Genomic DNA, 14,584 nt, shown 5'->3' with positions numbered 1-14,584 from the left:
GAGTCGGAAAGGCCGGTCGCCCCCCGCAACAATCCTAGGTGGGTTCAGCCGGATGTTTCGTAAGCGAGGGAGCGGCACCAGTCTGTGCAATGCAGTGCAGGAGGAGGTGGGGCCTGGGCGGCGTGCGTCTGCGCAGTGGAGGGCCGGGGCGGGGGGGGGGGGAGAACATGGAGGGGTCTGCGCGAAGGGCGTCTGCGCAGCACCGAGGGGCGGGGCAGAACGAGAAGCCGGGCGGCGTGCGTCTGCGCAGTGCGGGTCTGAGGGCCGGAGCGACGTGTGTGCGTGCTTGCGTCCGTCCCGGTTTAGTCCGGTTGTGGTTTGGTCGTCCCCGGCGCGGAATTGTTGCCGAAGGGGCCGAGGTGCCGGGTCTGTGGGCAGAACGTCGAGGTTCGGGTCGGGGCCTGGGGTACGCTGTGGGTGGCGAGGGGGCCACGGGCAGCCCGGTGCGGGCTACGGAAGGGGGCACCGGAGGACGGGGTCCCGCCACGCCTGCGGCGCGGGCGGCCTTCCGGCAGGAACACACGTAACGACTTCGTATTCTCCGGGGTTGTGTGCATGGCATCCCACCAGTTTGCAACTGGTCAATACTGTGTTTGGTGAAGCGGTTTCCTTAGCGTCTGTTTTGCATGGACAGCTAAGTCCCCAAAAAGAACTTGCTAAAAACTGTTCGGACTCCCCCCCCCCCCCAGCAGCTTGGCGGCTCCCGTTTACAATGAGAGAGCGAAGTGCAAAGAGCGGGTCCAGTTGGGTTGAGTTTAGTGGGGGAATTCCCATCTTTTTACATCATTAAAAAAAATGTTAAATATTTAGCACTGTTAATTTTCCAGAATTTTTAGTGCAGTTATTGGAACTTAAAAGAAAATCCCCTCCAAAAATCTCACCGACTAACTGCTAAAGACTGTGTCTGTAACTTTTTGCCCATGAAATTAAGTTTAGTCGTTTTCTGAAATAGTGTTTCTAAAAATAATACTATCTCCCCGCGTTGTGTGTAATGCAAGACCCATGTATTTGTGTTTTAGAAAATGTTGGTTGCGGTAAGTTACTGTATATTGGATTTAAAAAAAGAAAAAAACCATGGTAAAAGAAAATCCGAATAGTCCCAACACGTGTTAGCAACCTTACTGTGTTCTCATCTCAAAATAACAGCAGTTGAAATTCTGTGTAAACAGTATTAACCTAAAGTGCTTTTTACACATTCTGTGTATCAGAACCTTTTCCCTAGGAGGCACTTAGTTACTTTGCTTAAAAATGTTCCTAAACTTGGAAGTTTTTGGCTGTTTCAGGGTTGCAATGCAAAGTTTTTTGAAATTCTTTTTCTTTTTTACATTAAGTCTTTAAAAAAAGACAACATAAAAATGGCTTCGAAAAGAGCTCTGGTCATCCTGGCCAAAGGAGCAGAGGAGATGGAGACAGTCATCCCCGTAGATGTCATGAGGCGAGCTGGAGTAAGTCCCCCAACGTTTTCTTTCTTTTTTTTTTTAAATTTTTTTTTAAAGATTTTTATTATTTTAATTGACAGAGAGACAGCCAGTGAGAGAGGGAACACAAGCATGGGGAGTGGGAGAGGAAGAAGCAGGCTTCCAGCAGAGGAGCCTGATGTGGGGCTCGATCCCGGAATGCCGGGTCACGCCCTGAGCCGAAGGCAGACCCTAAGGACTGAGCCAGCCAGGCGCCCCCCCACCCCCAACGTTTCCTAGCCCTCCCCTTTTTCAAACATTTTTGGGTTTTGAAGTCATCCTGAATAATCAGTGTACTTTATAAAATATTTCAAACACACAAAGATACAGAAACTATATAATAGTTACCTGTCTATTCACTGTCCACATGTAATACTTGTTAACATTTTGCCATATTTCTTGTGGACCTACTTCTTGAGGAACTGGTGCTTTAAAGAAATAACGCATCACACAGCCCTCTTTGTAGATTTCCCCAATACTATTCCCCTTCTGGCCACAGAGATAACTGTTCTCTTATTGTTGTGTGTCCATCCAATGCATGTCTTCAAAATAACATTAGACTGCAGTTGCATATTGCATGTGTCTCTTTCTCTCTCTGCCTCACTCACTCTATATATATCTATAGTGAACACTTAAAATAGCGTTTACTGATGCTAGGTGTTATTCTAAGCACTTACATAAACTAGCTTAAGTCCTATAACAACCCTATGAGTTATTGCCATTCTCATTGTACAGTTGAAGAAACTGAGGCACAGAGACACTAGATAAGGTGTCCACATTGTAGACTTAGTAAGTAAAAGAGCCAGTACTTCGACCCTAGCAGTCTGACCCCAAAGTCTGTTACCCTTCATTTCTCTGGTTCTCATGAATGAAGACACATCTAGATTCGGTTTGTTTATTTAAAATTGTTGCTTATTATGTTCCGTGAATATGCTGCAATCTATCCATTCTTCTGTTACGCAGTTTCAGGACATCACAATACTCTAATATTCTTGTACGGGTTTCCTTATGCAAATGTGTGGACGTTTTTTTCTGATTTTATGCCTGAAAGTGAAATTGCTTGGCCAAAGGGCAGCCCATAGGTGGCATTACCAGATTTTGTCAAATGGCTCCCCAAAGTACCAACATGTGGGCCCACCAGCAGTATAGGAAAATTCCCATTTTCCCAGTACCAACTCTTGGTTTTATTTTTTTTTTATTTTTTATTTTTTTAAGATTTTTTATTTATTCATTTGACAGAGATAGAGACAGCCAGTGAGAGAGGGAACACAAGCAGGGGGAGTGGGAGAGGAAGAAGCAGGCTCCCAGCCGAGGAGCCCGATGTGGGACTCGATCCCGTAACGCCGGGATCACGCCCTGAGCCGAAGGCAGACGCCTAACCGCTGTGCCACCCAGGCGCCCCAGCTCTTGGTTTTATTAACTTTGTAAATTTTTGCAAGCTAAAGTAGTATTTCATTGTTTTAACTTGTCTTCTGTCTTAAGGAAATGGCATGAGATTTAAATAGCAACAGTAACTTTGCAAGATGGATTATTAACAGGATGATCTCCCAAAGCAGAACGCTTATGGGAGAAAGGACACTAACCAGGCAGGGTACCAGGACAGCATCTGTAAATCAGGACTGTCCCAGGCAAACTGGGACAGACCTAGTTATTAAATATATTTAGCTAACTTATTAGCTTAAAGTCAGCATGGTTTTGTTGCAGTATTTCCTGCCAAGCTATTTTAAAACAGCAGCTGTGAAAATGTTACTCTAAATTTATGTTTCAGTGATAAATTTGATGACATCTTTCTCTTAGATTAAAGTCACCATTGCGGGTCTGGCTGGGAAGGACCCAGTACAGTGTAGTCGAGACGTCGTCATTTGTCCTGATGCCAGTCTGGAAGATGCAAGAAAAGAGGTTTGTTCTCTATACCTGGAATTATTCCTATGGCTTCTTTATCAAGTTCTTCAAATGTGTTTTGATTACATCCCAGGCTGTTAGCACAGACTTATTTTAAGAAAGTTACTTTGCTTGGATGTCTTCCCCACTATAATAAGCCCTGGGAAGTCGAGGACTCTGCCTTTTTCACTCTGTGTCCATGGAAGCTGGCAGTTTACTCAGGGGGTGGTTGGGACACTTTCATCAGTGTTCCTCTAGCTTCAAAGGCCACTTTGCTTCGTCTCACAACTTCATCACCTGATACAGGAATCAACTGCCACATTTCCTGTTTGTTTCTTATCCTTTATTCAAAAGCTGCTTTTTGCCTTTCCGGTTTCAGTGGCACAGACATAGTTGTGTTATTCATTTTATGTGGAACAGCTGGTAGTTGAGTAGTGCTGGGATTAAGGGAGGAGTAAGAATTCTAGTTAAATTGTGCTTTTTCTTTATCGTGACAATCACCTTTGACGGCGCCTAACACCTGGGAATCTGTGAAGAGCTGAGGTCCCTTTCCTCAGAAGCAAGCCCACCCAAACCTGCGTAGGCGCTCTTGGCCACCGTTCCGTAGTTCACTGCTTAATGGCCAGTGTGATGGGGCTGTGGGCCGTATGCTCTTGGAGCGTCAGTGTGGCAGGAAAACCAGCAGAGGCAGCTTGTGGACGGCCATCCTTTCGTGTTACGATATTCAGATTTTGTACTAGTTGCAACAACATTGCATCGTAGAGCTACACCTTCGTTTGTTTAACTGCTCTTCTGTGAACAGGTTTTTGCTATGACCGACATTTAAAATAGGAAAGTGTTGTCGGACTATCACTGTAGTGCACATTTCAGATGAAATGTTTTTACTTTTTTTTTTTTTCCCCCTTAACAACAGGGACCTTACGATGTAGTGGTTCTGCCGGGAGGCAATCTGGGTGCACAGAATTTATCTGAGGTAAAAACCATATAAAGGAAGTATTTCAGCATCTGCCTGTGTTCTGTTGGTTTTGTTACTAAAATAGTTCAGGAAGGGAGGGTGGGAATAAACTAGTAGCAGGTGAAATGAAAAGTGGTGTTCTGGCTTAATTAAGAAAAACATCTCTCCTGACATTTACTACATGAGTAAGTGGAATTAGTGGAAAAGTTATTTGTGAAAAGATTCTGTGCATACAGTTCACGGTAGAAGAATGAATCTAATTTTGTGTTTCATGAAGGTTTAAGCATAAAAAGCTAAGAGACCGTGGAGCTGGGGGCTGGGAGCTGCAGGGGACTGGAACTGCCAGTGGGGGTGAAAAATGACTTCAGAAGAGGCCTCTGCTTCTTCACTGAAGTCCTCTCTGAAGAGTTAGCCTGCAGGAATAGTGGGAGAGGAGGGAGGAGCGCGGCAGACAAGCTTACAAAGCGGGCTGAGTCTGACTTATGGGACTCTGCTGGACCCTGTTGCTTACTCTGCCATCTGAAAACACCCAAAACACCACATACCCTTCCTTCCTCTTCTTTCTCCCAGGAGCACAAAATGGCAAGGGTCAGTTTGCCCAAGGGAAGTTGCTTTTCTCATCTCATCTTTAAACATCCTTTAAAAAAGGATGCCTTTCTCTTACAATAAATGCCTTCCTTAGGTCTAACAATGTAGAAACAGTATGAATTTGATCATTTTTCTATTAATGATTTAGAAATATTGTTAGAGAATAGATAGAATCTGCTTTTAGTTTAAACTGCAAGATCTTCACCCAGAGTTTCCAGCTGGAGATTGAACTTGTGGCTTCGTGATAACTTGATGTGTTTGGGCTTTCTTCGAATAGTCTGCTGCTGTGAAGGAGATACTGAAGGAACAAGAAAAAAGGAAGGGCCTCATCGCAGCCATCTGTGCAGGTAACGTGCAGAACCATCCTGGGTTAAATGTGTTGTTGGGTTTTCTTCAAAAAATACGTGACAGGGTAGCATTGAATTAGAAGATTTTGTTCAAATACTTCTTTCCCTTCACAGAGCATGAAGGACATCCGTATTGGCCTATTTAATTTGGGTGGCATGAAGTTGGTGTCATTTCAGAAATGAGTACAATTGTTCTATTTTCTGCCTCTCCGTGTTTTTGGTCTATGTTCCGTGAAACTTAATGGTTTCCGTGTTTGGTTGACCTCTGAGGAAAATAACGCCCTCTGGAATTCAGTAAACAGCTTGTTACAGCAAATCTCTGTGCCAGAAAGTGTATCTGCCAGCACCCAGTCAGCAAGAATCAGTCAGACATAAACATAACAGCTCTGTCCTGCGCTTACCCTGCGGATTCAGAGGCCTCGGGGTGCTTTCCGCCTAATCCTCAGTGTTAAAATTTAGATCTTAGGCACTGTGTTATCTGTCACGTAATTTAGAAGAAGGTTGTTGGTACTTCATAGATGTCCCCACGTCTTTGAAACTTAGTAATATTATGTTTTCTGATTCCTTTGTAAAATCCAGTCTTAATGCTCTAGTGTCATGATACTCTGCCATCTTGAGTTTTTTCCATAGTGTAATTTTGGCCAGGGCCTTTTTTGTTATTGGTCTTCGTGAAATCTTTGTCAAAAGAGCAGTAAATGAATGGATGGATGGCTAGATAAAATGACATGACGTTTTGTTCAGTTTGATGGACTTGTTAAAGAGGTTAGAAGCCAGGGATCCCGGGGACTTTGCATAATTACAGCGGAGATTCTCGGGAGTTCTCTCAAGGGCGTCGTAAGGTGAAAGCAGATACCAAGACGTAATTTGGCCTTTTCCTTCCCATTCACAGAGGAGTGACAGGAGAGTGGGACGATGCCGTCACGGGTGTGGCATGTATGCTTAAGTATCGGTTGTGTTGTAAAAATTTCCCAGTTTTAATTTCTAACATGGCAGTTACTGATTGATGTAACCCACATAAAAGCTCAGGGGTCCTACAACTCGGATGTTTGAGGGCCTCAGAGGTGACCACCCTGGCAAGCCCTGTTCTCGGGTTCCAGTCAGCACTAGCCTTGTGACCTGCCCTTTGGGCACAGGGCTTTCTCCTTGCTGAAGGACACTGCAGTCACTGCAGCCTTGTTCTTAGGTTTTCTAACCAAAGGAAGAAAGGAAGGGTTTGGGCTGGATTTGTTCCCTTAAGACTCTGCTGAAAGTAAAAACCACATGTCAGTTTGTCCTTCTTGTCACTGAGGTGGCAGAATTATTCGCCACATCTGGTTCAGTGTTTGGCGCTCAGGCAGCTTGAATGCCATGCTAAGGAGCTCAGGCCTTATAATCCTTTAAATCGATGTTAGCCATAAACAGCCCTCTCGCCTTGTGTTTGTCTTGTTGAACATCCTGTACTGCTTCTCTGGGTATGGCCAGAAATAGGAAGTGTGATGAAAAGTAAGATGATTCTTAAGTATTGCAGTTAGGAACTGGGAACCGGGTACTGAAAAGACAGTTTGCTTAGTCCCTGGTATTGAGGGATAATATGTAGTCACTGAGACAGAAACTGGAAGGGAGACAATCTTGGTAAGATAAAATGGAGGTGAAGGGCCCAGGAATTGTCAGATGCCTGGCTCTGGGTACCAGCTCCCGGACATGGAAGTTGGGGGGTGACCCTGATGTTTTCTCTGCATGTTGCCACACGGTGGCGCTGTTGGCTTCCGTGTCGTGGTGGCCCAAGGGGCTCCTGCCTGCAGTGCCCTCCACTCAGTCGGGCTCGGTCCCTGCTGCCGATGCGGCAACGATTCCATCTGTCAGAATTTCAAGTAATGACAAGTAAATATCTCTTCTTGAATTCTCCAAATAGGATTCTTAAACCCCAGAAAGTAGTAATTATGGGCTTACCATGATGAGCAAGCCATCATGGAGTTCCTATATTCAACCGAAACATAAATTTATTAACGTTACTGTAGGCAGCGATTTTATCAGCTGAAGGGAGGAGCCTAAAAATTCCTAACTCACTGTACGATCACCTCTCGAGGTTTGCGTTCCAATACAAGATCATGTAGGGAATTACTTCTTATTTCTTAAAATCTTACAAAGTAAGAATTCAGGGTAATGATGACTCCATTGAAATAAAAATTGAATGGTAATTATTCAGTCTTTACAGACTTAAAATTTGCCCCCATACATGGCTGTCCAGTATGTAGCATAAAAGTAAGGTGGTGAGAGACACCAAATCTGTTTCAGGCTTTTGATTGAGGAGATATAAATCGGGACTTGGCTTGGTGTCAGGCGGAAGGCTTATGTAATTAAGTATTATTTGTTGATCTTCCTGTGAACAGCAGCTGTGATCTAGCCGGTAGGTATGGTCTATAACTCCCTTTTCCTTGGAACTGTGTTGATACATGAAAGGTCAGTGAGAGCAGGTGCGTGCGTTGGCTGAAGCTACAGCACACAGGCTCTGTCTCAGGTCTTCGCCGTGGCTCCCCAGCCCATGCTGGAGGTGGCGTTGCTGTGCTGAAGCAGGTTTTCCTGGGTGTGGTGTGAAGCTTGGAGAAAAAAAGTTAGAATAACTACTTTTTTAAAGTTTTAATGTAACATAACAAAGTTATAAGATATTTTTGGTTTTAGTTCTTATTTGAGGACCATTACATATGAAATATGCTTGTGATTATCGATGAAATTGACCATTTTCAGTGAATACATTTGGATAAAAGTCTCAGGTTAGCAACCGCATATTTTAGAGGATCAGAAACTGATCTTTGTGCGTGGTCTTAAGTGGTTTTTAATAAAGAAATGCTAGTGTCCTTATATCTCAGACTTGTGGGCATTTCGCAGGACTGGACAATGTCCTATTCATTGTAATAATCCTACCACCTGGGATCTTTGGGTGGGTAGATGGAGGAATGAGTGCTAATCTTTCATTTTTAAGAAGAAAAAATTAGTCTGTGAGATAGTCAAGTCCAGAAGTTGGGAGAGCACCAGCTGCCTCTCATGTGCTCAGAGGAAGGCCTTGGTGGTCTCTCCTTCTAGGACCCCGGGGACCCTCGCTTGCATTTCCTTGAGGGGGACCACATTCTGTTTATTATTCCACTGTATGATTTGATTAGATGGGTATTGAAGTATTCTGAGTTTGTACACTTTGCCAGATGTGCTCGGCAGATGGTTTATTACAAACATACTTTACCTCTCATATGAAAAAGTGTTTAATTTCAGAATCATAAGTGTATTTTAAGTAAGAGCCTCCTGGTTTTGAAGAGTACTTCTGCTGTTGCAATTTTTAAACCACTGGTTTTTCTGTATCCACACTTAAGTCTTTTTATTAATCTTCTTTTTAGGTCCTACGGCTCTTTTGGCTCATGAAATAGGTTTTGGAAGCAAAGTTACAACACACCCACTTGCTAAAGACAAAATGATGAATGGAAGTAAGTGCATGCTTCTATTTTAATGTACAGAAAGACCTTCTCAAAAAGCTGCTATTTAGCGTTGTTTCCCACCCAGGCTAACCCTATGCAGAGAGACTCTGTGGGTTGAGGTGCTGGCTGTTCCTCGCTGTCTTCTCAAGTGTTCCAACTAGAGAGAGGGTAGAGAGAGGGAGTGAGCAATGGGGCAGAGGTGGTGCGTTCCTGTCTCTGTGTGTGCCCTGCCAGGGGCTCAGGGACTAAGCAGAGGCCCGCCAGAGATCCGATTGTCCTAGATGGGAGTGATTATGAAATGCCAGGTTAACTAGGAATTTTTACTAAACACTTTGCCAGCGGCCTGAGGGTAAACTTTAAACCTCGACAGCAGTTTCAGAAAGTGCCCTTTTGCCCGCAGTCCAAAGTAAAATGAATATTGCTCTCTTCCTGGATGGCAGGTCTGTTTCCTTGGGTGACATGGTTTTGTTTTGTTTTGTTTTTTTAGATTTATTTATTAATTTCTAGAGACAGCACAAGCGGAGGGAGGAGGGTAGGAGGAGGGGAACAAGCAGACTCCCTGCTGAGCAGGGAGCCCAATGTAGAGCTTGATCCCAGGACCTTGAGGTCATGACCTAAGCCAAAACCAAGAGTCAGTCACTCAGCCGACTGAGCCACCAAGGGGCTCCCTTGGGTGGCATGTTTCTTTTATAAATACCAGCTAGATACCTAACTTTTATTTATTTTTATAAAAACAATTTCTATTTGTGGTGTAGAGTGCAAAAAGTACAAAAGAGGGGTGAAGTCAAAACATAAATATGCCTTTTCTCACTTCCTCACCCCCTTTCTGCTTTTCAGAGGTAACTTCTGTTAGAAAGTTCCCTGTGTAATGCTAGAATTTTCTCTGCACATACTCATTATCCTTTGTATTTTAATGTTTTTACTCAAATGAGATCTGCTAAATATATTGTTCTGCAGCTTGCTTTTTAAATCTAAGATTGTATTCTTTGGGCGTGGCCGGGGGGTGTCATCTATCAAGCATTTCTTTAAATAGAAGGCAATGGATAATTCACAGCAAAGCAGTATAACCAAGCATCTGAACGTACAACGATGTACTGACTGATCCTTCCTCATATCAGCCACCACTTCTCAGCACGAGAGTCAGAACACCAACCAGGTAGTGTCTTTTGTCAGACAGGTGGCATCTTCCTCTGCCATCTGTCCCTGGAGTGCCTGTAACAGAGAGGCAGAGACCAGGAACTTGCAAAGAGAAAGGAAACTCACACCAGTGTGGATAATTGCAAGAGCATCTGAAATGTCCAGTTAGAAGCCAGAAGTGGTTTGCTTGGCATTCAGCCAACAAGGAGACTGAGTGGCTGGCTCTGGGTGAAACATCAACCAGCCTAATTTCAGTGAATAAACAAAAAAGACAACACAGTGACATCGGTAGCTGATTTGGAAACCGCCATTTTCTCCCCTGCCTCAGTCCTGCCGGAGGCTGATTCTGAACTAAGGCAGAAAGGAGGGCAGGTGACATGGCTTGTGTTGTCTCTGCAGCCGAGTCGAGTTGTGCGTTGTCACTGTACTGCATTTTCCTTCTAAGTAACAGACCGTGCTTTTTTGATCAGTGTTAGGTGCACAGCACAATGGAGCGTAAAGTGCAGAGTTCGCACACACGCCCTTCCCGGGCACGCACACACCATCTCCCTCACGTTCCTCTCCTGCACTAGAGCAGTGCCTGTGTTACAGTCCGTGAACCTGCCCTGACACGTCATCACGGCCCCCAATCCGTCGTTTACGTTAGGGTTTGCTCTTGCCGTTGGATATTCTGAATATTCTTAAATTTGATCCAAGGTAGTATTTTCTTGAAAATCTGAAACTTTATTTGAGTTGCTAGAAAGATACTAAGTTGTCGATAAAACCATTGGTGTGAAAAGTGATTTTTTTTTTTTAAAGGCTCTGGCTGCTGGGCATTTTTTAATGTAGGTATAGAGTTTATTTGGGGCTCCTGGGTGGCTCAGTCGGTGAAGTGTCTGCCTTCAGCTCAGGTCATGATCCCAGGGTCCGGGGATCGAGCCCTGCATCCAGCTCCCTGCTCAGTGGGGAGTCTATTTCTCCCTCTCCCTTTACCCCACCCCCTGCTCGTGCACTCTCTCTCTCACTCTCTCTTTCTCTCTGTCAAATAAATAAATAAAATCTTTAAATCTAAAATCTTAAAAAAAAAAAAAAAAGGAATAGAGTTTCCTTGGAGCTAACAGGTTTTGGAGAGTTGGAAAGATCGGAATCAGGCTTCCTAGGTCGTTACGACATATTGGGGGAAGGGTCGAGTAGGAGGCCACGTTCCTCCCCTATCTGAAGGTGGATCTGTTGTGTCTGTGCTGGTCATGCCTCAAGAACACTGGGGTGGATCAGGAATAGAAGCAGATTATAGATTGTTAACTCCCAGGGTTTATAAAGTACGTTCACAAGCATTATGTCCGCGGGGCCTCGCAGGCCGGGGTGCCCAGCAAGGCAGGTACTGACTTCCCAAATGACGACGCCGGCTCTGAGAGGCCAGGCGACTTGGCCAGCGTCAGGCTGGCACTCGGGCCCGCCTCTGTCCCCGTAAGGCTCCCACACACGGTTCAGTGACGAGGTATTGAGTTCAGCCAGGAAGTCCTACTGTGAGAAAAAAAGTCAGGAACATCGGGCCCTTCAGAGCGCTCGGAGAGGGGAGCGCTCGTCACCTCCTGGTGTCTCCTCTGGTCCTCCTTGTCCTCGTCACTACTTAGTAGATAAGCGTGAAATTTTTGCTCAGTTAAGCCATCCAGTGGGAAGAACACGGTTTTCCCGTTTCTCGGTCTTTAAAAGAAGAAACCGTGACTTTAATAGCCTTCTCAGTTGCTCCGGGTCGGGGGTTCTAGCAAGCATCTGGAGGCGCAGCAAGAAGCTGAGCCGCGGGAGCTGCGTCCCGGGCGGCGGTGCGGGTGTGGCTCCCGGCTGCCGGCGTCTCCTTCCCCCGCCGAGCCTCGCTTTCTCCCCTGTCCTCTGAGGGTCCCGGTGGCCCCTGCCTCACGGGGCTGTTGACAGGCCCCGTGTGGTACTTACTGTGTGTAATGCCCGCAGAATGTGGCCTGGCACTAGCCGGCGCGGGGAAGGGAGAGCTGGTAAGTGCCCAGCTCTGGGCCGAGTGCTGGGAGCCCTCGGCCGGCTGCCGGCTGTGGTAACGACCCCACCGCTTGGCCCTGGTATTCCGCGGGACTGGACTCCCACAGCAGCCCTGCGAGGGTGGTATCCTCCCCATTTTACAGAAGAGAAAAGTGAGGCTCAGAGAGATCGGACAGCTACTAAGTGTCAGCCCTGGGATTTGAATCCAGAGCTGCTGTGCTCAGAGGTCAGACTTTTCCTTGAAGGGCCAGAGAGTAAATATTTCGGGCTTTCGGGGACTTCCGGTCTGGATGGCAGCCACTCTGCTGTTGCAGAGCCACTGACCAAGTAGGTGAGATGTGTGCCAGTAAAAGCCGCTGTTCTGTGCCGACCCCTTGGGTCTAGGCTCCCCGGTTGCCTTTTCTCTGAAGAGGCTTCCTGGATTTGGGGTGCTTGCTTAAAGTTAAAAAGAAAATAATACTTAATGCTTTATGCCAGTTGGCTGTGGGGTTTCAGTTTGCAGAGTTCCCAAATCCAGATCAGCTGAGCTCTGTGCACTCCCCACTCGGTGTGGGCGCCTGGTCTTTGTCCGTCATTGCCGCTAGGTGGAGGTCGTTGGTAAGTGTAGACCTCTTGCTCTTCGGGGCTGAAATTGTGAAAAGAACCATGGAACTTTGAAATGTCTTCAACCAGTTTAAGTTGTATTTGTAATGTTTGCCCACGAAGAGATTGTTCAGTGAGCCATTTAGAAATTGCCTCACACTGCTGCAGTCTGGCAGTTCATCTCTCAGCTCTGGAAGACTCGACCCAGCCAGTTTTCTGGTTTAGCATCTAAAATTGCCTTGGCCCGGTTTAACCATCAGTAAATGAGGTTAAGTTGTGAAAACTTTTTCCCTTCAAACCTGAGGTCCTCTTTTTCTCTATAGTATGATAACTCGGAAACTTGTGATGTGTTGTATTCAGTTAGTTCAGTGGGTGGCTTGATTTCTACTGAGGATAGTGAGATATGAACTACTCTGGGCGTTCTTGATCACTCGGAAAGGACGTGCACATCAGTGCGTGGTTTCTAACGCTCGTGAATACGGCAGAGGCCAAGCGGGACCTGTGTGGCACCCCCACCCACTCCGTTGCCCAGCACAGGTGGCCGGGAGTCGTCCTCATTGCCTCCCCATGTTCAGTCCTGGGCTAAGTTCTGGGCATTTTGTCTCTAAGAGGTTTCTCAGACCTTCGTTTCTTCCCTGTCCCCACTGTCCCCACCCAGGTCACCATAAGCTCCCACCAGGATGGCAAGTTTTTTTCTGTCTTCCCCTTTGGTTCCTTCCAGTCCAGTCTCTGTGCAGGTCCGACACAGAGGGTTTGCCCACCAGGACGTGGAGTATAGTGTCACCTTTAGGTGCTGGAGAAAGTTAGCAAAGCCTTCTAGGGGCAGAACTGGAGATGCTCTGATGTGCACTTTGGAAAGGTTTTGTAGAATTTATGCGAGACCAGCCTGCTGTATCAGGGCATTGAGTTGGGAGCGGTACGCACTGTTGTCCAGCAGAGCCCGTTAGGATGTAACCCTTTTTCATTCTGACTTTGAAGGCCATTACAGCTACTCTGAGAACCGTGTGGAGAGGGACGGCCTAATCCTCACGAGCCGTGGGCCTGGAACCAGCTTTGAGTTCGCTCTCGCCATCGTCGAGGCACTGAACGGCAAGGACGTGGCTGACCAAGTGAAGGCCCCGCTCGTTCTTAAAGATTAGAGTAGAAATCTTGGATCAGAAGTAGAGAAACAGGCCGTTTGTAATCATTCTCACCATGTTCACTTGAAGCAAAACGGCGGTTGCCGTGCCGAGCAGCCTGGTTGCTGCCCCCGTGCAGAGCTTCCCACCTACGCCCGCGTGCCCATGGTCCTGAACCTTGATGACACAGAAAATGGCCTTTAGCAAACTACCGATTGTTACTTTGTTTTTTTCTGGTTTCACCTTGTGTCTGTGCGTGAAACCAAATTCATGATCAGCTTCACTTGAATCCGTTAACCGTTGACAGAGCTACTGAGATACACGAGCCGTGAGCACATCTGACATGGCAAAGGCAGAAAAGTGTAAAAGCAAAGATTAAAGAAGCTTGTGATTGTTTTTTTCCCATTTGTTAACTGTGTATCGTTAATGTGCTATTAAAAATACCGATGAAGTTGGCTGTCGTAGTGCGTTATTGTAGACCGGTTCCTTTTTCCGTTGCAGAAAGGGTCCTCAGATGGAAGTGAAAACCTCTGGAGGCTATCCCAGCCTCTGCTTCCCTTCTTCAGTTAACAGACACCAGGGGCTGACACGCACGCACCCCGGCCCCACCAGCCAGAGCCCCCCCTCTGTCCCTGCCCACGTGACCCCGGTGAGACCCGCCAGCACGTGCGACTCCATCCTGGGGCCTCTGCTGTGCCTGCTGGTGGCGGTCTGTCTGCTGAGTGGCTGAGAGGACAGGCAGGAGAGCCTGCCCAAGAAGGCTGAGAATGGCGCTTGACCTGGGATCCAGCCGGACCTGAGCAGGAGTGACTCCTGGGTGGTTCACGGAAGCCAGCAGGTTCCCTGGGCGTTTTCGTCTCCTGCCGAGTGACGGCTGCCTCTCTGAAAGGGTGGAATAGGGTCAAGGCTTCAGAACACGGAGCTGAGCTACTAAGTAAAACTCTTAGCTGAACAGCCTCATCGCATGATACCTTTTCTTCCTTCCTCCTGTTCCTTTTCCCCCTTCCCTCCTCTGGCAGAGAACAAAGGTCAGCGAACTTTCTGGAAAGGCCAGCTGGTAACTGTTTTAAATGTGGGCCAGAAAGTC

The 14,584-nt window shown here is 46.5% G+C and overlaps 1 protein-coding gene across 4 annotated transcripts; it reads left to right on the top strand.

Moving 5' to 3' along the window:
* Window positions 1–230: 230 nt before the first annotated feature.
* PARK7 (Parkinsonism associated deglycase) lies at window positions 231–13,948 on the top strand. 4 transcript variants are annotated; one of them, XM_087858588.1, is made up of 7 exons: window positions 231–359; window positions 1,332–1,445; window positions 3,255–3,356; window positions 4,252–4,311; window positions 5,159–5,228; window positions 8,594–8,680; window positions 13,358–13,948. In XM_087858588.1, exons 2-7 carry the CDS (start codon window positions 1,356–1,358, stop codon window positions 13,516–13,518), a joined length of 570 nt encoding a protein of 189 aa, XP_087714714.1. In that variant the 5' UTR covers window positions 231–359; window positions 1,332–1,355; the 3' UTR covers window positions 13,519–13,948. The 4 variants fall into 4 exon arrangements, with proteins under 4 accessions (XP_087714714.1, XP_045659529.1, XP_045659530.1 ...); XM_045803573.2 differs by having other exon boundaries at window positions 232–387; XM_045803574.2 differs by having other exon boundaries at window positions 238–366.
* The last annotated feature ends 636 nt before the right edge of the window (window positions 13,949–14,584 follow it).

The sequence above is a fragment of the Ursus americanus genome, chromosome 33 (genome assembly GCF_024610735.1).
Source record: "Ursus americanus isolate L20-20 chromosome 33, mUrsAme1.1.p, whole genome shotgun sequence".
Taxonomy (NCBI): Eukaryota; Metazoa; Chordata; class Mammalia; order Carnivora; family Ursidae; genus Ursus; species Ursus americanus.
Note: the sequence above shows the minus strand (reverse complement) of the source record. Positions and strands in the feature narration are given on the sequence as shown.

Coding starts and splice junctions, on each gene's coding strand:
- PARK7 (XM_087858588.1), top strand. CDS start 1,356: ATGGCTTCGAAAAGAGCTCTGGTCATCCTGGCCAAAGGAGCAGAGGAG. Junction 1,446..3,254: donor ATGTCATGAGGCGAGCTGGA/GTAAGTCCCCCA, acceptor TCTTTCTCTTAG/ATTAAAGTCACCATTGCGGG. Junction 3,357..4,251: donor TGGAAGATGCAAGAAAAGAG/GTTTGTTCTCTA, acceptor CCTTAACAACAG/GGACCTTACGATGTAGTGGT.